The sequence below is a fragment of the Fusarium falciforme genome, chromosome 11 (genome assembly GCF_026873545.1).
Source record: "Fusarium falciforme chromosome 11, complete sequence".
Lineage (NCBI taxonomy): Eukaryota > Fungi > Ascomycota > Sordariomycetes > Hypocreales > Nectriaceae > Fusarium > Fusarium falciforme.
In genome coordinates this window covers 1613678-1637085 of record NC_070554.1, presented here as the reverse complement: position 1 = coordinate 1637085, position 23408 = coordinate 1613678, and the positions used below count along the sequence as shown (strand labels likewise).

At 51.2% G+C, this 23408-nt stretch overlaps 7 protein-coding genes across 7 annotated transcripts; 4 read left to right on the top strand and 3 right to left on the bottom strand.

Moving 5' to 3' along the window:
- Positions 1 to 44: 44 nt before the first annotated feature.
- NCS54_01346000 (Hypothetical protein) lies at positions 45 to 1173 on the bottom strand (the record flags this gene model as incomplete). The annotated part of the gene is made up of 2 exons (XM_053158651.1): positions 45 to 358; positions 420 to 1173. 2 exons carry the CDS (start codon positions 1171 to 1173, stop codon positions 45 to 47), a joined length of 1068 nt encoding a protein of 355 aa, XP_053014626.1.
- Positions 1174 to 2207: 1034 nt separating this feature from the next.
- NCS54_01345900 (Hypothetical protein) lies at positions 2208 to 2657 on the top strand (the record flags this gene model as incomplete). The annotated part of the gene is made up of 1 exon (XM_053158650.1): positions 2208 to 2657. The coding sequence occupies one exon, from the start codon at positions 2208 to 2210 to the stop codon at positions 2655 to 2657; it is 450 nt and encodes a 149-aa protein (XP_053014625.1).
- A 692-nt stretch (positions 2658 to 3349) lies between these two features.
- Positions 3350 to 6394, bottom strand: NCS54_01345800 (Peptidase-S8 domain-containing protein; the record flags this gene model as incomplete). Its single annotated transcript, XM_053158649.1, has 4 exons — positions 3350 to 3678; positions 3789 to 3954; positions 4013 to 5432; positions 5487 to 6394. 4 exons carry the CDS (start codon positions 6392 to 6394, stop codon positions 3350 to 3352), a joined length of 2823 nt encoding a protein of 940 aa, XP_053014624.1.
- A 1453-nt stretch (positions 6395 to 7847) lies between these two features.
- Positions 7848 to 10881, top strand: NCS54_01345700 (Hypothetical protein; the record flags this gene model as incomplete). Its single annotated transcript, XM_053158648.1, has 5 exons — positions 7848 to 8220; positions 8449 to 8850; positions 9085 to 9875; positions 9942 to 10686; positions 10754 to 10881. The coding sequence occupies 5 exons, from the start codon at positions 7848 to 7850 to the stop codon at positions 10879 to 10881; spliced, it is 2439 nt and encodes an 812-aa protein (XP_053014623.1).
- A 572-nt stretch (positions 10882 to 11453) lies between these two features.
- On the top strand, positions 11454 to 12329 carry NCS54_01345600 (Hypothetical protein; the record flags this gene model as incomplete). The annotated part of the gene is made up of 1 exon (XM_053158647.1): positions 11454 to 12329. The coding sequence occupies one exon, from the start codon at positions 11454 to 11456 to the stop codon at positions 12327 to 12329; it is 876 nt and encodes a 291-aa protein (XP_053014622.1).
- A 255-nt stretch (positions 12330 to 12584) lies between these two features.
- On the bottom strand, positions 12585 to 14828 carry NCS54_01345500 (Hypothetical protein; the record flags this gene model as incomplete). The annotated part of the gene is made up of 5 exons (XM_053158646.1): positions 12585 to 12722; positions 12793 to 13061; positions 13112 to 13417; positions 13479 to 14624; positions 14693 to 14828. The coding sequence occupies 5 exons, from the start codon at positions 14826 to 14828 to the stop codon at positions 12585 to 12587; spliced, it is 1995 nt and encodes a 664-aa protein (XP_053014621.1).
- A 2835-nt stretch (positions 14829 to 17663) lies between these two features.
- On the top strand, positions 17664 to 20236 carry NCS54_01345400 (Fungal-trans domain-containing protein; the record flags this gene model as incomplete). Its single annotated transcript, XM_053158645.1, has 6 exons — positions 17664 to 17885; positions 17933 to 18470; positions 18595 to 18893; positions 18955 to 19289; positions 19344 to 19697; positions 19753 to 20236. 6 exons carry the CDS (start codon positions 17664 to 17666, stop codon positions 20234 to 20236), a joined length of 2232 nt encoding a protein of 743 aa, XP_053014620.1.
- Positions 20237 to 23408: the final 3172 nt, after the last annotated feature.

Below are 23408 nucleotides of genomic sequence, written 5' to 3'. Positions count from 1 at the left end.
TGTCATATCACAATCCGGCAGAAACAAGAACTTGGCGACTACACCTACACTTCGTTGTTTGCCCCAGTAGCTTCCCGAGATAATTCAAAGACATGCCCAGAAAGATACGCCTCTACTCCATCACTCCACTTTGTCCCAGCCTGCTTCAGCCTCAAAAGCCCCTGGCACTTCTCAATGGCCATACGGCACCCAACAAGGCCATTAAACTGAGATAGATCACTCAAGTTGTCAGGATTTCGAAGCGACTCTTTTCCATGGTCATAGTGTGAATGCGAGCCCTCATCCTGGCCTCCGTAGGTGTGGAAGTTCTCGATGGGGCCCCAGAGGTCTATCACTCCAGGTTTATATGTGATCGGATCTGAAGTGTGTCAGACAAGGCTCCCATCGATAGCTACGTAGAGTTTTGAGTGGCTACTTACTGTTTGAGATTCTCTCGCCTTCATTCAAAGGCTTGCGCTTTGTGTGACCGATGGCGTATGAGTCCTGGATAATGTGAAACATGCTACCCAATGCTCGACGTCCAACATCTAGCCCGACGAACCCGGAGTTGCCCGAAAGATAGGAGGCCAACGAATCCCAACTCATTGGAAGCGAGCCTGCGGGACAAAATTCTTTGAGCTTTGTGTCTCGAGGCTTCGTCTGTGGAGTGATTCTATCTTCTCCGTTGGCCAGCTTGTACATGACTTCAAGCCAGATCATGATCTTTCGCTTCGTCTCCTCAGCGGGCTCCCCTGCCTTGGAGGCCATGCAGTGCAGGAACTGGAGGTCGCCATAGTGTGAGCGACCAGTTGGGTTCTTCAACCTGACCGGGTTAGGGGGGCCAGCCCACTGTTTTGCTCCTTCTTTGTAAGCAAGGCCCCATTGGATTCCGGTTGAATACTTATGGTTGTTCTCGCGCTTATCATCGAAGAGAAGGCAGCCAGGGTCATCGTTCCAGATAGCACCACGAATGTATTCCCAGTCATGGTTGCTGGCATTGTCCAAAGTGGTGCCTGAGGCCACGCCAAAATTGCCGTTGATCAGGGCAGCCAAGGTCAGGCTTTCATGAATGGGCTGAAAAAAGAACCCCCCTGGTCCGCCCCTGACCGCCATCATCGGGGTAATCATGACTTCCTCTGTGGCATCACCATCGGTAGAGGATGGAATGACGCCGTTGTTGTCGCTGAGAGCCATTGTGATGGAATGCAAAAGAAGAGACAAGATATGTGGAGGGATGTGTGGACGAGGACTTGTTGGTTTAGTTACTGTACTGTCTTAAATATAGCATGAAAATAGAGAACGACTACTGCCCGGAGAAGGTCTCGGTATCTTAATGTCTCTTTTGTTATCATTCAGCCAGCCTCGGCGCCCCAACTATCATCCCATGAATCATTGCCAACGCTCAGCTCGCCATTTGCAATCTCGTCACATAGCGATTGACCATTTTACTTGTCCATGAGCCTTTCGAGTGAAACACGCATAATACTATTGCTTTTAAGCGCCTAGGCGGATAAACATTGTGTGTTCCAGACCGAGCATACGAGTAGGTATCTTGAAACACGTGCATGTGTGATATCAACTTGTAGGGCCTAATTGATAGCAATATTGTTTCAAGAATAGCCTAGTGGCTGGCTGGAGGCATGTCGGAGTTACTGGATTGAGTAACGGGTGCCATGGGAACATGGCCTTGGCCACTCCCGTGTGCCAACCCCGCCTTCAGCTCGCCACCAGTGGGTGACTGGATCGTTCGTCGACTCAGCCGCATTTGTGGAGAAAACGACGCCTTTCCGCGACTATTGATGGTTCTAGAGCGACACTATCGAACAAATGCAACCTTAACTTGACGAAGATAGAGAGGCTTCTGTGATGTCACTCGCGCTACGCCCGACATGCCTGCTCATGACCGAAACAGCGTGAGCTGAACCCATGTTCTTCAGCCGTTGATTGCGACAACGCCAAGATATGGTGTGATTGTTGAGGAGCTCTCTATGTCTGAGTATCTGCGATGAGTGATCTCATACACAAGGCAGAAAGGAGGGCTCAACAGCTTCCGTGGCCTGCAGCAGCTTTTAGAGACAGACGCTCCTATTGAACATAAATAGGGCATGTTCCCGACATTGTTGCCATTCTCTCATCATCCCAACAAGTTCCATCATCAAGCCATCCCTTCATCTGCTCTAAGCTTTTTCAAATATACTTCCTTGAAACTTTCGCACTCCTACACAGTCATGTCTCAGCAGCCACCTCAGGAGCAAGGCCAAGCCCCCGCCGATGCCAACATCGGCTGGCAGGAGCTCAAGTCCAGCACTGGCCAGACCTACCGTGTCAAGGCCGCCGATTACGACATCGGAAACAAGCCCGAAGACGAGAACAACATCGTCGCCGCCAGCGGACCCAAGTTCCCCGCCGTCAAGGTGCACTGGGAGGTTGGCACTTCCGGCAACACAGACGATGAGACCCGAGACCGTACGGCTATCACTTGGTACAAGCTCGAGAAGGCGCCATGGTACTCTCCCAAGCAGTGGAGGCTCACTATTGCCTGTGAGGACACATACAACTATCGATTCTTTGACGAAGAGCCCGACTATTACGACCTCAATGTGTGGCTGACCAGTGGCACCCACTGGGTTGAGTACGACTCGGAAAGACCCACCATCGTCAGCGTCTCTGGCATCTGATGTAGATAATGGAGCGAGATGTGAATGAGGGAGAGGAGGGGCAGTCTATCCTCGGCTGCTGACTGTTAGTTGTTAGTTGGGTCCAAAGTAGCTAGATTAGCAAATGATATAGCAAAGTGGTTGAAAGTATACGCCGTTGATGAACCTGATAAACTTTTACATTGTCCAGCGGCATTGAGTTTCAGTGCTGCTCTGTGTTAACTATTATTATTACTTTTTATAATATGCCAGATGCCTACTCTTGGATATACCATTAATGCCAACAACTTCCATTCCTTGCCATTCTACACTTTCAGGCGCTGCCGGGTTCATGCCAGCTCCGCGACTCATCCACGCTCAGCTCGACTCCAAACACGCCTGTTGGGTTCGTACGGATTCGATGCCTACCTACACAAGGAGGCAGAGACCCCTGATCATACATTCGTCTCCAGTGCACTCCTAATATTACGATATAGATCATCTTCAGTCCTTCCGTTGAAAGTATCGAGGGCATCACATTTTGGTAACTGGCCCCATCCTCGCTCATGATCCTAAACATGCACGACACCACTCACGAGGAGCAGAACTTCCCTTTCCCTTCATCTCACAGCGCCCTTAAGTTAGTCAGATACGTAGATAATGATGCTTTCGGCACTCCTATGAGAAAAAGTACTTGAGTAGATCTACCCTAGGCTCAGAGCCACCACCCAGCTTCATATCGACGCCTTAAGAGCACCCCGTATATCTCGCCAGACCTCTTCCTCTGGTCGCCCATCAAACAACCTCCAGGGGGTCACATACCGGTAACCTCGTCTCTCCTCGCTCATCCTCCTAAACACGCGCGACATTCCCCAAGACGCATATAACCACCCCTTCTCGTCATCCCACAGCTTCGGATCTCGCCTCGCAAAGTCGAGAACGTTGGCCGCGATCCCTGAACCGATAGCCGTAGCGTATGAAGTCCCTGAGATATACTCTTCCATCCTCTTCTTATCTTTTCCCTTGGAGCTAGACTTGATTGACATTCCGAGCACGGCAAAGTCTTTGCCCTTTGTGGCGTTGGGTTTGTTTTGCTCGGGTTTCCAAAGCCATCGGTTGAATGGACGCAAATAATGTCTTCATAACAGGCTGGGAATGCAATATGCCGATTACCGCCCCAGTTGGATGCTGCCGCCATCACTACCACCTTCTTTGGACTATCGCGCGGTGGGTCCAGTACTTTGTCAAGGGCCTTTTTGATTGTGTCATCCTCGCCGTCCATTCCGATCGATAACGAGATGATGTCGACCTTCCATACGCTAGTTGCCCACTCGATAGCCTTGGCAATTGATCTACCGTTAGTATGCCTACTAGTCTTATAGCCACGGTACTCATACCTGTGCAATCTGACCAGAGACCTTCGAGTCAAACTTCTTTCTCTGTGACACTTTGGCAACGTAAACCTCGACAGCTGGTGCAACTTCTAATATCAGTCGGGTAACATGGGTTCCGTGGCCACAGCCATCATCACACTCATTAGGTTGATCGGTTGTCCAGTTCCTTGTGTCTCCGATCTGGTGTTTTCGGGCACGGATCCGAGGATTATCTAGGTCAATCCCACTGTCGATGATGGCCAGCTTGATCGGTCTCTCGCTGGGCGTGTCCTGAGTAAGAGGTTTGATATACCTCTTGGTGCTCTCGGCAAGGTCGCTCAAGTAGCCTTTTGCTGCTATTCGATCCGACTGACTTGTTTCTCCTTGATCATCGTAAAGAGATGAACGACCATATCCACCTGAGTCATCTTCCGCGGGGTCTGTGAACTGCTCCTCCTCAGTCGCCGCGACCGCTTCATCAGGTGATACACCTAGCTTATGACCGTTAACCAAACTCAGGGGTGTTGGCCCAGCTGGATTCTGGGGGACAAATGACAGTTTCTTGGCAGGCGACTGGTCAAACATAGGATCCTTGGTCTTCCGTTTTCGTCGCTCGTGGCTCGCATTGAGACTTGATCCGTTTCGCTTTGTTTGCTCAAAATTGGCAATTAGCTGGAGTTTGTGAACCACCCTTTCGTATATCACCTTCCTAACGAACCGACTAGTGGCTGAAAGATCTGTACGGTTGTCAAAGCTTCGTAAAGTTGCCCAGAGACCCAGGCAGCCTTCCACAACCTCTAAATACTGGGAGGCAAATGGGTCCCCACCCCGGTCGCGAAGCATCCTCTCAACGACATCCCCCAGCTCAGACCAGCTCAAGATATTGTCGTCGTCGTGTGGCTTTATCGAGATGTTTATGGCTTTGCCGTCTAGAACTTCCAAAAGGAGCTTTGCAAATGAAAGCACCACTGGGTTTCCGCTGTTGAACATCTTGGCCATATCCGACGCGACATCAAGGTCAAGGCTTGGCCGAAGCGAAACATACAGGAGACGTCGCTTCCCGCCCTTGGTATTAGCAGACAACTCCCGAAAGTGGACGTTATCAGCGATCCAGCTGTGGGAGGCCAGCTCAAGTCCCTTGTCAAAGAAGTCCATGAGGCATCGCGAAAGCCCAAGGGCCACCTGGGCTTTTGTTGCCGAATCGAACTTTGATTCTGCTGTCTTGTCAAGGTATGCCTGGACATCGATCGGTTTGAAAACATCTTGCCTGAGCAGCTCGCTGAGCGATGCCCCATCGAAGCTATCACAGGGTAGATGGACGGCGGGCAGGCTTTCAGTCACGTCAAACAGCCCTTCGCAGTCAACCAGAATATAGAGCATCCTCCTGCCGCGCATTGCTCGGCTGATGCTGTCACAGATGCACTCCTTGGCCACACCGCGGACGCTGGTTTGAATATTCAGTCAACAGTCACCAACAAAACACAAAGATACCACTCACGGAAAATCGCCGCATTGAGCTTTTTGCCATATGAGGTTGCCTCCAGGACAGCAGGACATGAACATGTCCAGGTTATGCTGACAGCCTGGGCGACCAGTGTACAGGTCCTCTGATATGTGTAATCGGATCTCATGTGTTGTGTCCTTGACACAGCTCAGTTGTCGAAACTCTTTGAGGATAGGCTCGACAACACCGGTCACGCGCTCTCCCCAGCGCTCATTCAATAGCCCACATCCCAGCTGCTCTGTCGTTGGCTCTGGTGAAACAAACGAGCAATCCTCCCGTGACTGAGCCCTGCCGGACAGCGTTTTCAAGATTTCATTCCATCTCCTCAAACGGCCTATGGCCAAGTCTCCAGTATCTCCTGGGGGCAGGACGAATAGAGGATGTGGCCCAGTTGCGATGCTAAACTGCCGTTGGTCGTTGAAGGTGGATAGTGAGACGAGAAAGCTCATCAGCTTATGGAGCCGTTCAAAGTCAACACCCAACGTGACAACTTTGTCCACACTGGCTCTCAGTACCACCAACTGGTTTTCCTCGCTACTGAGCGTTTCTGGCTCCCCATTCGGGTTGGTCGAAGCAGTCTCACTCTCGCCCGTGATGAGATGTAGGTTGGCCATGGTGTTTAGCGAGCGAAGGAGATTCAGTGCTGTGCGATCCATCTCGTCGAAAGCCTCTTTTGTCACATCGACCACACGAGGGGTTGTTCTGAGAATAGGATCCAGGTCCATCTCGATCAAGGCGGCATCGTTTCCGCGCTTCTTTGGTCTGTCATGAGGCTTCCCGAGTCGTGAGAATCGCCCAAGTCTTCCCGACACACAGGCGCCGAGTGTTAGCAGGCAATTCCATCCTGGTGATTTGGTGATGGAGACCAATTGGCCGTCATCGGAGGGCTCAGACATGGTCATGTTGTACGCACCCAAGGGGATTTTGTTGGTAGTTTTGCCAGAGAGGGGGAAATTTGAGAATACAAATCAGGCTGGCGCTTAGCCACCGACATTTCTCGCCTTGGTTCTTTCGCACGTACCTGTAGCCTCTCAGGCCTCATCGGAAAATGTTCTTCTCCGATTCGCACTTTCGGCTGAACTCGCATTCCGGTCGTGCCTGAAACGTGTTGTTGTTGCTGGGCAGCCGTTGGGCGCTTCCCTGATTTTCGACCGGGTAACGAAGCCATCCTACCAGCCTGCGTCAGTTCTCTCCCCGACGTGTCGGCGATATGGCTGCGAACATGATTGGGATGAACCATCCGATTTATGATGTTGCCATCGAGTGTGAGAGACTTTTTGAGGTGCAAATTGCGCGATTCAGCCGTGCCAAGGATGGAAATGGAGCAGCTCTGATTGCAGAGGTCAGCCATCAGTTTTCTACCTGGGCAACCTCGATGAGAGTGTTTGCCGATGGCGACTTGAGCCTTGATCACAAGCTCCAGTGCCATGCCGAAATTCAAGATCAGGTCTTGCGAGGGCTGGACTTGATGCAGGCGAACTTGGCCTATGGTGAGCACTTGGAACCTTGAGCTGCTGTTTGCATATTCTCACAGCATCGATAGTTCATATGCGAGATGTTTCGCCCGAAAGAGAAGGCTCTGGAGGTTCAAGTTCGGATGAGTCTCCTCGCCTCAGCATTGAAAATTTTGAGGTTGTTTCTGAAGCTTTGAAACGACTCCATGAAATCGGGATGATTATACGACAGTCATCGACAATGAGCCACGCTAGACGAGCTCGGGAACACACGGAGGGCTTAGATATTAGCTCCTTCACCCAACTAGCATCGTTGTCTCTCATATCACTCTTCAGTACAGCAAGCGCGGAACTTCGCGAGCAGCTGACTGTCTCCATGACTGATACATACAGGTTGTTTCTCTATCGACGGGCAAAGGTGGAACCTCAAGACAAGAAGCAAAAACACAGAACCCCCCCGTTATCTACAATCCCGGAAGATTCAGCTGATGAAGAGACGCCGGGGAAGGCTGTGCGTAACACGGGCTCGAGCAGATTTATTATGGTAGCAAGGCCGACTCCAGCGCCCAAGGTTCCTCAACATCGACCTATTACGCCACAGTCCAGGCCTACCACGATAGATAGCAGAGAAGCATCATCTAGATTGGGTAGACTTCACGGACCCTCCGCAAAGCGCAGCACAGCGTCTATCTTGGTCAGTCATGTCGACTATCCCAAACCAGCCAACAGCAACAACACTTGCGACTGGTGTTTCAGTCCTCTCCCGAAAGATGCCTTCCATGGATACAAGTGGCAGTGAGTAACCCTCCCAACGCCTTACATACAGCGGCACTGATTAACATGTCAAAGGCAGCACGTCAATGAAGACCACAGGCCGTTCGTCTGCATATCAGAGAAGTGCATGAAGGCGTCTTCATTACCTAGATTTGCCACGCCGAGAAAGTGGCTCCAGCACATGTTGGAGACCCATGGCTCAGAGTGGCATCGCGTGGTGCATGCGCCCTCGCAATGGATCTGCCCTCTGTGCCACGACACCACTATCAAGTATCCCAGCCCGGATGATCTCAAGAAACATCTTGACAACGATCATGACAAGGCGGCGTTTACAGATCCACAGAAATGGCGCATTGTGCGACAGAGTCAGGCGTCATACCTGCGGCCGCGGAACGAGTGCCCCATTTGTGGTTTATCGATTCAGGACCAGGAGGATTCTCTCCAGAATACGAGAAACGACAACGACAAGAATAAGAGAAATGCCTCAGATGATGTTATCGGTTTGGAAAGCGATAAAAAAAGATTGAAAACCCAGGCAGGCAATCAGACGTCAGCTTTACCCATTCGCGGAAGCGACCCTGAAGGTTCCTCTTCGACAGCAAGCCTCCCTCCTGAAGTGATTGCTCGGCACATTGCTGGACATCTCCGGACAGTCATGCTTCTTACGCTAAGAATCATATCAATTGATGGGCCTGTGGAGCTTTCCTTAGATGGGGATAGCATTTCAGGAGAGACCGACGATCAGTTGTCTCGCATCGCCTCCAGCCAACGGGACCTGTGTGAGAGAACTAACGTCTCTGCGGCGTCTTCACATGATGGAGAAGAATTCGGTGAAGCCCGTGACCTGCAAGACCCTCAAGACGTGGTTCCAGATCACGATGAGGTTATCACCTGGGATCATATCCGCGGCGGGGAAGATGACACGATTGATAGCTTCCTACATCAGGCCGTGGAGCATGGCGCGTTCCAGTCCCGCTGGAGCCAAAACACAGTTACAGACACTCTCCATACTAACATCAACGTGGAGAAAAAGCCAGAGGAGCAGCCCGAGTTGACTTCACAAAGGGCCGAGCAGACCTTGGGATGGTTCTCGGCCAACACAGCAGCGAATCTGTGGAAGCCATTCCGAAGTCTGTTTCAACCCCCAAGGCAGATTGAGACGCAGCCCAAGCAGGCCCTGCCACAGCCTAAAGAGAGTCCATTAGATGACGAAGAAGCATGTCACATCGCGTAGAAGGCTTTTGAGAGGCTCCCCGAACACAAGCAGCGCCTCGCTATGAGGGCCTTTCAGTGGACTTTATGCTCATATGAGCCCATGAATACCCAGGAACTGTCGATGGCAATGCTGATTGACCCCCACTCAGATGAAGTCGACGAGCTTGTAGGGGAAGATGAGAGACTACTCCGAATAGGGGGCAGCCTCCTCAACTACGACGTCCAACGTGACATCTGGCATTTCAAGCACCCTTCTGCGGCAGAATACCTCAAGACAAAAGGCTGCGATATTGGCGAAGCCTTTACTTTTGTCGCCATGGCTTGCCTGAAGTTTCTCACTACGGACCCCTGTGCGGCGGGCAAGACGAGGTGCGAGTGCGGTGGGAATGGGGCACCAAGCTTCCAACCGGACACAAAACAGCCGCTTTGCAACTTCATCAGAGCCTACACACTCGGATATGTGCAAAAGATTGAGAATAACCCTACCTGTCACGATGCGAGGTTGACGGTCCTTGAGAAGCGCTTCCTAGGTTCACCACAGTCTAGCAGCCTTGCGTACCAGACTTGGGCCAAAACATGGGGCGAAACAGCCTTGGAGGATGGAAACTACCTCAAACCAGTCTCTTCCCCTCTGTTTTGCATGGCGACCTTTGGACTGCAACGCCTACTTTTGGATTGGTGGATGGATCCTCGGACTGATCTGAATCTTTGCAACGACCAAGGAAATTCGCTTCTTGATCTGACAGATATCTACAGTCATGATGCAATTCGGCGTCTAATTGTCTCGCGTAATATCACCTTGTCGCCTGGCGAATCTGGTCCTCCTAGCATGTTTCCTCAAGACAATTATGGCTCCCTGGGTCCTGCGCCGGAAAGATCGTCGCCAAGTGATAGCTTCACGCCCCGAAGATCATGGGCTAGTCATAGGGCCAGATCCTCAGTAAGCGCAGTAATCATAGCCCTGGGCTCTATGCCTTATTTTCTTTGCTAATTCTATAACTTCAAGTTTCGCGGTCGAGGGGCCTCCAGTCGGTCCCGAGGAGGCCAAGATGGTCTCAGCTTCCTTTTCGTTGTCAACAAACTGCTCATATCTGAGCCTGAAGAGGATTCTTACGGGAGCCTCATCCCACCCCGCTCGCCCGAAAAATACTTAGGGGAGATTCCGAGCACAGTTATGCGCTACTACGATGGTGAAGTGTCCGAGGCTGTCGGATACCAATGGTATCGAGACCCTGCCGCTCCTACAGGATACCTGCTCCGCTACGACGGAGAAATGAACTGGGTGATGGACACCTCATCAAGCTACAGTTGGGTTGCCACTGAGTACGAGAGACGTGCAGTTTTTGCCTGCAACCCTTCGTTGCCTATCTTGACTAGCAATCAGGACCCGTTGCTGTATCCTAGCAATTGGGAACTCCTGAGTGTCCACCATCCACGAGAAGTACAAGTTGGTCTGTCTCAGATTACGACATCTGACAGCCCCGTGGAAACGGATGCAGGGGGTCCGTTGCGCTACGTAGCTGGAAAGTCTCCCAGCTGGATGCCGGCACTGATCCCTAGCTCATACTGTAACCCCTATTCGGATGCGCCGCACTCTCGTGGTCTGGGAGGCGAGTTGGCCATAATCCTAGGTCTCATGGCACTCACTGAGCGCCCCAAGGGTCCCACGGAAAATGAGGCGACTGATATTTTCTTACAGAAACGATGCTGGCGCCGCTATGGGTGGCGGACGAACCATCAACCCGAGGGGCGTAAGTGACTTCATTTCGTCCGATGTGTAATATCATTCAACGTGGTGAGCTAACTGACGCTGTGTAGATCCGGCTACCGCCCAGGATGTCCCAAACGGATTTCTCTGCGCTGTCTTTCTGGACCCCGAGAACCCCCGTTCCACCGAGGAGTCATTGCACACGTTTGAGTGGCAGACAGCTATTGTTAGCGGGTGATAATCCCATTTCTATAATTGCGGCACATTAAATTGAACATGAGGTTCCGTCTAGCCTAATGACACTATTGAATCTTGTGACGATGGGTAGGTAGCGTGTTCCTCAAATGCTCCTTGCCGCCATCAAAAACCTGCATTTGAGCCTGTGACCGCGTCTTGTTTTTAGAGCTGCCACACACCTGTCCTGGTATAATCTCGGCGATACAAAGGTTGATCATAGGCATTGTAATAGAACCTCTAATCAACAGTAGGAATAGTAGAGTCGCAAAGTGGCTTAATGTGTAAAGGGCAAAACGGTTATCAGCGCATCGCCAAGGCGGCGGGGCGCAATGTGCAAGGTTTGGCTATCAACCTAGGCATTGGGTTGAAAATAACTACGTATTTGTCATTTCACGCCAATCAACGTGGCATCCCAGCTGGGCTTTCGATTAGCTTCCCAACATTGTTGCTACTCTTTTTACCTCGCGTTTCACCTTGCATCACCACGAAAGTTTACCTACGCTCGCAACCACATCTTTCTCTAGATTGAAACTCCAGGTGCCATCTTAAGTTCTTGAACAACCACTCACAGCCATGCCTTCTACCCTCTGTCGGAGTCTTATTCAGACGTATCATCTTCCGCCCAATTTCTCCATCAGGCCTGCGCCAAACGGCCCCATCCAGCTCGGCAGCATCCTCACCAACCTCCAAGATGTAGAGGTCCTCAACTCAGACTGCCGCGTGCCTATTGATGAAGCAAAGATCTTCTCTCACGCTCAACAGGGGTTTCAGGCAACGGCGTCCCATATGAGGAGAGGAGAGTTGGGCATATGGGCCAAAGCAGTCGGCTTCGAGGGTCTTGGTGGCGAGTTGGGCGGGTCACGAGAGACAAGCAGAGAGTGCAAGTACAACTTCCGCCGCCTTGACACTCTTTACTTCTCCCCCTCACCAACCTACCGTCGTGCCACCATGAAAGAACTTGATGTGGCAGAGTACGTTGAGGCTACGGGCTGGGCACCGGTCTATCTTGTGACGGGGCTCAAGGTTGCCGTCCAGCCATCTGTCCAGATGAGCACTTCGAAAAGTTTTGCCGCTCTTGGGGATGCAGGGGTCTCAGAAGTGATTGGGCTTCCAGTGAGCATCGGTCCTCGTGTTGACTTCCAAAGCCAAGGCCAATCCTCCGAGGGTTGGACAACATCCGACGACTTCATCTACGGAATCAGGGTTGAGAAGCTTGTCTTCAAACGGCGATGGCTTTCACTCCAGCGCCGTGACGAAGGCCCCCTGCAGTCCAAACTCTTCACCAAGGGAGCCCAGCTGGCTGGAGAGGGCGATGGCTCTGACGAGGAGGATGAAGAAGATGATATTGTCGAGTTGGAGCTTGGCGAGCACTTGGATGGTATGGAAAAGGCCGCACAAACGGAAAGTGGGGAAGAGACCTTGTGGGTGCTACTGGCCAGGTTTGCTTAGCTTCACTCTCGTTTCCCACTTGACAACAATGCGGAGGTATCTCAGGGGTTCTCTAAGCTACTTATGCCTTTCACAGTCAAACTTAGAAACTTGAAGAAAATTCTTAGTATTCTACTGCGCTGAGAGTATGAGTATGAACTATTACTATAGTTCCCAGTGATTACTTTTTAGCGCTGGGTACGATAACCATCAAAACAAGTGGATCAGGCTCGTAAAAAGATTTTGGCCTCCATAGTAGTGGGATTATGCCATTCATCAAAGTGCAACTGGTACAAACATACATCCACCACGATGCCTCTCACAGATTGGCTCAACCCAGTTCAGAGCTTCTTTACACCAGCGTCTTATCTCAGTGTACAGCAGCGAGCGTAGGCCAGGTTCCTCAACGTGGTTCTACAGGATCAAAACTCCGTCAGCGGCTTCATCCTATCAACATCACAATAGAAAGAGTATTTGGCCTTACCTGCACCGCTTGTTCCAAGCAAATGTGGAGATCTGACACAGACCAGACATAACCCCCGTCCAACACCTCGTCTACGCCCTTTACAATGCCGTCCAGGACTGTGATGCTCGGATGTCGGCGAAGACGGTCAATGATCCTGTCCTTCATCTTCTCGACTGCCAACACAACATTGCGGGCAGACGCCACGTGTTCTTCACCGTCCCTAGTGATCAAGTGGCAGTGTTCCGGATTGCCCAAGTATAGCAAAGCCACCCCAAGTGCGGAGATGTCTTGTGGTGAGTTAGCACACGTATCGTAGCTGGGGATGCCAGCAACTTACATATCATGAACAGCCATACTCCGATGAATATGATGGTATTTATCAACGCCCCAGTACCGCTTCCTCCTGGATCATCCTTCGCTTCTTTGCCCGTGTGGGTGTCGGCTGGAGAACCGGGGGGCTCGTGGTCGTCATCCCGCAATGTGCAAGTCGACTCTTGATGTGCTTGTTTTTTAAGGGAGGAGTCGAGCCTTAGGAATGCCGAAAACCTGAAGGCCCCATTGGTTTGCTTTGCCTGCATCACCTGAAGAACAAGCCTCTCCATCGCTTCTTGTACCGAGAAAGGGGTTTGGTTGGTCCCACCGGCTAGGAGAATTTTCAGTTCATGCGCAGTGGTTTCTCACCGAAGGTTAAAAGGAGGACATACAATGAAGTTCTTCTCGCCAGCGAGGATGAAACCATGCAATGAGAATTTGGTCATAAAGGCGTTGGTCTGCCTCATCCTCGATACAGGCCCTCCAGGCATGGTAGTCGATTGTTCCGGGACTCAAGTCGACTTGTATGCCCCGACGTTTCATAACAGTAGCCATAGCTTGGGATAAGCTGATGAAGGCGAATACCTCCAGTAAGGTAGTCGGAGAACTTCCCTGCAAGACCCGCTTGAATATGCGCGTTCCCAGCCGGCGCAAATCTTTGTGTTTCGGATACTTCTCTCTCAGCCCGTTGGTGAATAAGGCCAGGTCCGTCGAAGATGACTTTGATACAAGTCGGTGGAATTGTCGATAGCGTGACCGGAACACTTTATTCAGATCCTTGAGAACCCCGAACTGTTGCATCTCTTGAAATCGGCCGTAGGCTGAGCACTCGCGTTCCAGAGACCACCTGCAGCGTTCTTTCGCCATATCCCTGGCTTTATTGTCCATTGAAACCCATTTGTCACTGAGAGCTTGGGCTTTGGCGAAGAGTCGTTCGATCTTCCATGCCTGTAAGGCAAGGTGACTTGTAACATCCAATAAGTCTCCAGTGTCTTCGTGTGGCAAAAAACGGCCATCATGATAGACTTGATAGTGGACGCGAAGGTTATCCACGGCGGCATCAAAAGGTTGAGCAGCCTTACACTTTGGGTCGATGCAGACCAGTCGGCCATTGCAAAGAGTCCTCAGCTGGTCCACGAAGCCATCAATGCTCGGCATGTAAACCTGTAGTCGCTCGCAGTCTGCTTGATCATCTGAACAGCAACTTCGCCATTTGTCGGTAATTTCTTGCGGCTCAATTTCCACCACGTTTTCTTCAGCCATGTCAAGGCCCTTCAAATAGCAGTCTCTGAAGTGGCTCCTGATGTAATCAAGACCGAGGTCGCTGTCGAATTGCCAGGAGCAAGATGCACACTCCGTACGGCCTGTCCCAGTTGGTATTAAAGACCTCAGATAGGTGATGAAAATGGGCGTTGTCTCTGGCAGTTCGTCAAATGAGTCGCTCTCAAGATCATTTGAGGCCCGATCAAAGGTCATCGGAGGCCATATGTGTTCATCAGCGCCGACAGCTTCCTCGACACTGTCAGTACTTTCCTCATCTAAGCTATGACTTAGCATCCTGCTTCTTGCATCAAAAGGTAGTTCAATATATTTTTAGATGTCTTACATATTCTGTTATGCCGATCCAGGTAGTTCAACCCAACCTCAAGACCTTGAAGTTCATCCATGGCATCAGATCGTGCAGCAAAGAAAGCTGGGGTGGTACCCTCGACCCATTCAGCAATCTCCGTATGCCTTTGCATATTGAGCGTTGTTTCCAAAATCGGCAGGTCGCTCAGCACACAAACTGGAGCTTCGAGAGGCGTTCTAGCGACAGCGGGGGCCGCAGCAGTCGAAGACAGTGATGGTTCAGCCGAGGCCGGGGATTGGGGCTTGACACGCTTTGCCTTTGTCAGACCTGGGCAATGCAAGCCTTTCCGGGAGCATCTAAGACACCCTTGCTCTTGCGGCACACACTGTCAAATATGCCTGATGAGCACATATTTCTCAGCGTCTGGGAAAGGCAAACCTTTGATTTGCTTTTACGGCAGTTGTCGCATTTCTCCTTGGCGATCTTACGGGGTGGCCGGTTCAGTCGCTCATATCGAGATAATTTAGTGAGTGGTTTTGAGGCTATTTGACGGAAGATTTGGGATCGTTGAGGAGTCATCGCGAGCGTGATGAATGAGGGAATGGGCGTTTGTGAAGAATGGCGAGATAACGGTCCTGGCCAGGTCCCCACCTATAAATAACGAGCACAGGGCCGCATTTCGCTCCCCTGATTCTGAGCCGCAACTACTTTGACGAATGAGTTCCCTCCGCATCCATGGCCGAAATCATGGGGCGACAGCCGCTCCGCACGTCTCTGTGCAGTCGGATGCGGCGAGAAACGATTCGTGCAAGACCCTGGTCAAGCACCTGAACTTCTGCATGGTGCCCAAATGGTCAACCAGGCAGGGGCCAATCATGTTGCTACGCAAGTAATGGTTCCAGATCAAACCCAACAGTCAGGCAAAAAGGATTTTTCTTTTCTTTTTTTGTCAGCAGGACCCGAATCCTGACCGAGTTGTCTTGGCTGAAAGTGCGGTCAAGTCTCGACCAGTGCCTATGCAGCCCGGGTTTCAGCCACATACAGGGGCGCTATGAGACATGGCTAAGATCCCAGACGGCGACGGCGAGACTCTACGCCGAGACGCTGCGATATCAGGCAAGGAACTCCGGTTGAGGAAGAGTTGCGTAAAACTCCCATTGGCCCAGCACTCAAAGCAGAGGGAGGAACCAATGAAAGCTTGTCGCAAATCCGTTGCGCCCAGCACGTAGGAAACTCCATGCTGGACTCAGACGTTAAACCACGTGTTCCAAGAACATGGTAGCTTCACTTGATCGAAATTTAAATTCTTCCTTTCGTCCATCGATTTATCCTCATGTCAAGTTCACACCTCCCAACAACAACTCCTTTTTCACTACTGAACCCAACAACTCTACAACGGTATATCACAATCACTTAGCCTTAGCCAGCAAGCATTGACAGAACTTACAGAAAGTTTTGAACCGCCGCCCAGTCCAGTAAACATGCTCGAGGCGCCACATAACGGAGAGTACACTGGTCTTTTGTGGGTTGCCTTTATCATGGCGGCTATCCAGACCATTGCTACAGTTGTCGGGGCAATTTTTGACATTCTTGGCTATGTTGCAGCGTTGTGCCGTTGAAGGGTCTTAATCTTTCGTAATCGAGCCTCTGGGGGCATATATCGAGAAAGGGCTGCGGTCTTGAATGGGAGGTACTAGCATTTTCATGTAAAGACATCAATGATGAGGCCGCCTGAAGAGTGAGAATTGGGTATTAAGTGTGTTTATGAAATAGAAGGCCCTTGCTTTTCACAGCTTGGCCGCAGCTTAATAGTCTTGGTCGAGCATTTGGTGATATCTCGATTTGGAGGAGCAGGTCCCAAGTTCTAGAAATAGAAATACGTTCCCGCGATTTGAAGTCTGTCTCTGATATACTCGAATAGTGTCTTGGAAAGAGACATTGACATTGTCGCTGATGGCTCGGAACGGAGCTCGAATGGAGCTTACCCTAAACCCACATGTTTCAACATGACCGGAGTAGTGTTGTGGAGATAGGTTATGCTAAGGAGGGCCGAAAGGTTTCTAATAGTTTTTTTGTTCCCTCCAAGAAGGTAAATGTCACTCGGCAGCCATTGCCCCCGTTTTGATGATTGAGAAATTAGTAGACTGGGGATATTGTTCTACTAGTCTTCAACCTCTAGTCGTGCTTCGCAATGACTAATGTTACGACTTGACTGATGCTATTGTAATTATTTCCCTAGATACTGGCATGTTGCTAGTTAATAGTGTGGGTGCGAAGGTAGAATTCCATCTTTCTAGCACCGCACCGAAAGTGGCTGCCAAAACCAACAACTACTCAGGATCCAAGATTCAGCCGTAGACGGGCGTCAGAGACCGCCTTGTGTGGTGATCAAATCGGGGACCCCTGGACGAAGACTTCCAAACTCTTCCTCCAAGGGTCCCCTGTCAGTATGGGTACTGGACTTGCGTGGGCGGAAAAAAAAAAAAAGGCCAGCCCTCACACATACTTTATATGGAGGGACCGGCCTTTTCATGTTTTACCCGTTTGCTCAGTCATCTCTTGGCAGCTAAACCTTCCACAGCGTTAATTTGCGGCTCAGCGAATAGGAGCCGCGAAATCAATCCACATCAAGCATGGGATACGCGGTCAGATCACGTGAACACGGGGAGGCGAAAGATAACAAGTCCGGCACTCCGTAAGACGTGCTTAAAGGACACGAATCGGCAAATGATTCAATTAGAGAGATTCATTGATAAAGACGCTTCCAACCTCATCTTGAGACATACCTTCCCCTCCTGTTAATCCGAATTCCACTGGCGATTCGGCAGATGTTGTCCGATTTGCGTTAGCTTGCATCACTCTACCGTGGTCTCCACTTGGGTAAATGCCGCGCTCCAGAACCAGGCGCACCATCGATCCACGACAGACAGACTTGCTCAGTCCATTTCATCAATTGCGTTACCTAACCGTCGCTTGGATTGTATACAGATGCAGAGCAGCCCCCAGAATGTGGGCGCGGGCATGCCCGGGGGCTCAGCACCCGGGGGCCCTGAAGACCCCAACAAAAGAGCTGTGCGTATCTACCGTCGGGGACGCGGAGCAGGATGTGGCTAACTTGGCTCGGATAGTGCGACCAGTGCCGTATGCGCAAGGTGAGGCTGAGATTGGATATCTACGTGATGTCGACCAACACGGCGCATGGCTAACCGCACTTCTCATCTTCGGCTATGTAGGTCCGATGCGACAAAGACTGGCCTTGCTCCAACTGTCGCGTAGCAAACCGAGCTTGTACATCAACGGGCATTGGTCAACGGCCAAAGGAGGCACGTCAACGTGTTCTCATCTCATCTCAGTAGTACGTTCTCGCCTACTCACGACTGCCTCAAGTCAACGAGGTGGCATAGCCGTGTTGACCACCACAGCGAGCGAAAGATTGATCAGCTCGAGTCCCGACTCGCCAACATCGAGCAACTACTCAAGACTCTCGTCGCCAGAGATCTTGGCCCGGGTGAGCCGGCACGGCAGCAACTTTATGTTCCCTCCCCGGACGTACCGGACAGCGGCACTGTCACCTCAATGGGAGACTTTGACTCGGGCGATGAGGAGACAGCTGACGGTGGCGACTCCGGTCTCATCTCCCAAACCGCGATTGCAAGCGAGTTCCTCGCCCACGCCGTACACCGCACATCTCTCCACGACGCCCACCCCAACGTAGATGCAGCAGTTACCAATCTACGCCAACTCGTACAGCTCCAGGGGAGCCGTTCCACCAACAATGGACCTAGGTTCCCGCGACAACTACCTCTCCCTCCGGGTGGGTTATGCAAGTTACCCATGCCGCCGATAGAAGCCGTGGTTCCACTGCTCAAAACACTTAATAGTAGGCAACCTCCAAAGGCATTCCTGAAGTGACAGAACAGCGATTTACATAAATACAGGCGGAACAGCCAGCTTCTTCGCATTCGGGATGACTCTCGTCGGCATTGAGGACTTTTCCAGCCTGTGCCGGATGATATACTTCCCCACGGAGGACTTTCCTCAGGCTATATTTGCTATCGTCAACGCAGGCCTGTATGACCTGTTCATGGAGGAGTGCTGTCTATCTGACGATGTCGAAAAGCGAGACAAGTATGAGGCGTACGCCAAGATGGCCCGAGCCAATCTGGAGACCTACCTAGCCAACCTACCCATGTTTCTATCCTCCAGGATCGAGAACGTCCAGGCTCTATTACTAGGAGTTAGTTTTCCTCTCTTGTTTACAGTCATTGGAATCTATAGGTGGACTAACCAGCCGCCAGACCCAATATGCTATCGACGTCACGCGCCCCTCTGTCGCCTGGCATCTTAATTCGATTGCTGCCCAGCTCTGCCAAACTGGGGGCTTTCACCGCGCCGATGTTGCCAGTACCGAGTCAGCTCGAACAAAGCAAATCAAAGGCATCCTCTTTTGGCAAGTGTACTCTTGGGACCGGGGGCTAAGCCTGCGTATGGGCCGCGCTTCCGTCATAAACGATGGCGACATTACCATCCCCCGCCAGTTCGATTTCTCAGGATTCCCTCTTCTTGAAAAGCCAGCCACACTCAAGTTTTGGCTGGAGAGGGCTACTCTGCAGGGTCAGATATACATACAACTGTAGGTGCCTCCCTCCTCTGGTGATGGGAGAGCGACAGCTAACTCTGCCCACAGGTATAGCCCAGCTGCTCTGACCGTTCACCCCTCTGAACTGGGTCGTCGCGCAGAGGAATTGGCTGTTGAGTGCAGAAGACTTGTCGTAGAGGAGAAGAAGGCCCAACAGGAGGCCTTTGCCTACCTGAAGCAGATCAACTCGTCAGAGCTTGTTAAAGTCTTTGTCCAAGGTGATGAAGTCCAGTTTCTCGCAACGCTGACACTTGTCTATCGAGCTATTCCAGCCCCTCCCGGCTCCCCTAGCCGATTTTCCAACGAGTGTTTAGAAACTGCACGCCAAACAATGAGAAGGCACAAGGAAACCGTGGCCTTGTTAAAGTATGGGGCTTACATGAAGTCGATATATGTTCACCGGTGAGATTTGATTTGTTGTGCCGCTCGGGAACAATGAACTGACCCAGATAATTAGAAATCTGATGCTGGCTCCCTTTGCGCCCTTCTTTGTCCTGTTCTGTCACATCGTCGAGACCCTTTCTGGAGATGACCTCGGGATGCTTCAAGAGTTCGTGGCATCACTGGATCTCCTACGTGACGCATCAGAGACAGCGGAGAAGCTGTGTCGCATCTTCCAGGTCTTCAGGGACGTGGCCATGGTATACGTGGAGGCCAAGTCACAGCGTCGTGACGACCAGAACGACGTTCCGATGGGAAACCAGCTGGATGCCTATCTCAGTCAACTAGGGTTCATGCCGATGGATGGCCAGTCCATGCCCCAAGCCGTGCCCCCCACCACAGGCGATGTCCTTATGCCACATGGCATTGGAAGTGGTCCGACCACGCAAATGGAGGATTGGTTTCTGGGTAGTCGAAGCATGTTTGGCTTGCTGGAGGAAGATCTTGGGCAGATTGACCCGATGGGATGGATGCCGCCACCGTCTTCCGGGACGATGTAGGGAGTATTTTGGGAATATTGAGTGTTGTTTTGGTATCATCGGCGTTACCTGTGAGTAGGAGAGTAAATAGTCCGCTCCAGTCCTAACTGTATAACAATATCTTTTAGTACCTATGTTGGATTTAGAATTGGCCCATGAGCTTGTGCCATGTCCTGAGACAGGGTGTGTAGATGAGGCTATGATCATTTATCCTGTCTTTTGAAGCATAGGAGCCTGGAGTGAGCCATTATAATACTGCAGAGGAAGTAGTTGTGATGCCAAAGGGGAGAAACTTAGGACATCTATATGCTTTATCCTCGAATCGAGAGAGGGGTGATGGTGGGCGCCAAGGCCTGCATGGAACCGCCTTGGGCCGGCTGTGAAGCCCGACCACTTCCTTCAGCCAATTACAATGGAGGGTGGGTAACACAAGAACGCCCACGCCGACGGCTGACATCTCGGGCATCCGCGGGGGCCGTGATCAGACAACACAACCTTTCATATTCTCTTCCCTTTCGTGTTCTAAATGGAAGAATTTGCTCGCAAACTTGATGCCAATACTCGTGGCTGGCTTACTTGCATTTAACACCCAAAGACGGGTCCGATGATTGACGGCTATCGCTCCGCCCGGAGCCTTGGTGGATCCCGGCCGCATCGGACTCCGCGGGGAAGACCCACATGTACGGCGTCGCGGGGTGTTCCGACTGGCTCGGCGGGATGATCCGCCGCTTGGGAATGCCTGGCGCCCTTGCACTGCAGAACGTAGAGCCTCAAGTTGCTGATTGTCAAATTGTATCAGATGTATAAAGTGAGGAGCGAAGTGTTGTTGGACTCGAAATAAACAACGCACAAAGCTCGCACGCTTACCCAGCTCAACACTCATCAACAATGGTTTCCCAGCCTCAGAAGGTTCAAGTCGTCATCGTCGGCGCGGGTCTTAGTGGTCTCCGTGCCGCTACCGAGATCCATGCCGCCGGCCTATCTTATGTGGCCCTAGAGGCCATGGACCGCGTCGTACGAAGAGTACCAGAGTCATCAGTCTACATGATGCTTTGAGCCGTGGGAAGGGGAATTGAGAAAGGCAACTATTCTATGACTATGGAGATACCCTGAATTTTCAGAGAAATTTCCGGTTATGGTAGATGCGTGGTTATATGATTGTAGTAACTGTGTGTAGATGATATAACAGGAGGGTAGACTATTGTTATAAGTAGGTCTGTGTGAACTTTTTATATACATCTCCTCGCGGAAGGCCATGGAACAGTACTCGACCATGTTTTGCACAAAAATATTAGAGACGGATTGAAATAAATAGTTTTTCATGCTAATATCCTCGCGACCCTATCTAAGACCTTGCAGGGACATGCGATCCCAAAAGTAGGCTCGTCCAAATACAGCCCAAGCTCAGCACCACCCCAGGTTAGAGCGGTAGAAGCTCAGCTCTAAAAACAGAAATCAATCTTAATATGCTTGAGTTTCGCCTCCAAGTGTCTTGGGATTATATTATATGAAAGTCGTTGTTCAAGCATGGTATACTAGTCACTTTAGTTAAGCGTTCTTGAGAGATGGGACTATATTTGCAAACTTACCAGTAATAGCAAAGAGCAAAGGACCATTTTTTGCCATTAGCCACCTCCTCTTGGATCTTGATCTTCCTTGCTTTCCCTTGTGACGCCGTATTCTACTACAGTAGAGACTTGAGACCTTGAAGATTCTAGATCCTATGGTATCTCCCAACCTGGCCCGATGTCGAAGTCATCCAGCTTTGGTGGCGAGCTCTCCTGCCAGGTAGAATCTGAGGGGGTAGGTTCATAGCTTGGCCAGCTGACTGTGGAAGGGAAATCGAGTTGAGGGGCTGGGCTATGTGACGATTCGTAGAGTAGCTTAAAGTCCTGGGCTTCTGCAGGAGAAAAATAGTGGGTTTGCTTGGCTGGTTGCTCTGAGAGGATGCTAACCCTGCACGGTATCGAATCTGATCTGGATGACTGTGCCCGGATGAACCTTGGTTGGGGGTATTTGAACGATGTCCGTCTTGTGCCGTCTCTTGAGTGGGCTGCTAGACGATGAAGAAAGCGAAGCTGCGCAGTTGAACAGGGCAAGATCATATTCTTCGTGCTCGCAGCCATCTTCAATAGATGACTGCAGAAACGTCATGGTGATAACGGGTACTCCATGACCTTGCTTTCTCTTCCAGAACCTCAAGACTTGGCGGCGAGAGACGAGGTCTCCATTGTATGTGAGTGTGACAAAGTCGAAAGCCCCGAGGTGTTGGCGTTCTCGGAGGGTCTCTTGGAACCGTAGGCATGGGTCGAGGTCTGAGAACCGGTACTTGGGGTCGATATGGTAGATGTGGTGTCCGTCTTCGTCGACGATGGTTACCACGCATGATTTGAGGAAGGAGATCCGGAACTTGTCCTTTTTGGGCGCCCATGGAATGCGCCCAAAGGGGACTAAGGTAGCTATTAGTAGTGGACATGTTACGTTGTACTACCATTGGTAATTACCTACTGATTTGGGTGACCTTTTATTGTGTCGCTGCGGCCACGGGCAAGGTGGGCGCCATCATCATTCGCAGCATCATCTTGGACGTTGGCGACGGGCACAAGGCTTTGGCCATTCGTCTTTTGGCTTTTGGGCCTTTGATGCTTGTCCCGGCTTTGATCTCTTGGTACCTTCCAGATGTTTAATACCCTGCTGTCTCCAAGTCGGGAGACGCGGAGGCATAAACGGAATCTCGAGTTAGGCCAACACCAGGTTCTGTACAGGCCCCTGGGAGTGTCGCGGCCCATTCCCCTGGATTGGCTCTACCAGACACCCGTCCATCCGCAACTGCCGAGGTCAACGATGAAATGCAAACAGACACAGATTTAGACTCTGTATATAGTTCCAAGTCTGATCAAGTGCGTCGCCGTTTGAGGTTGAAACCCGCCAGGTTCTTCACTCGCTTCAAAAATTTGACTCTGGAGGAAATTGCACCGCATCCTCACCAGAGAGGCAAGAAAAGTAGAGCTGGGGCCGTCAATGAGACACCTGAGGGTCACATACCGGTCGCTGCTTCAACGGCAGGGGCACCACCAACGGTCTCGGGAGTGCTTGATGGCGAGGTTGCTAGAAGATAGGATGGGACTTCTCTACCTAGTTTATGGTAATTTACAGTCGGGTCTTATGCCGGAATGCGTTAATTTGTGTCCTT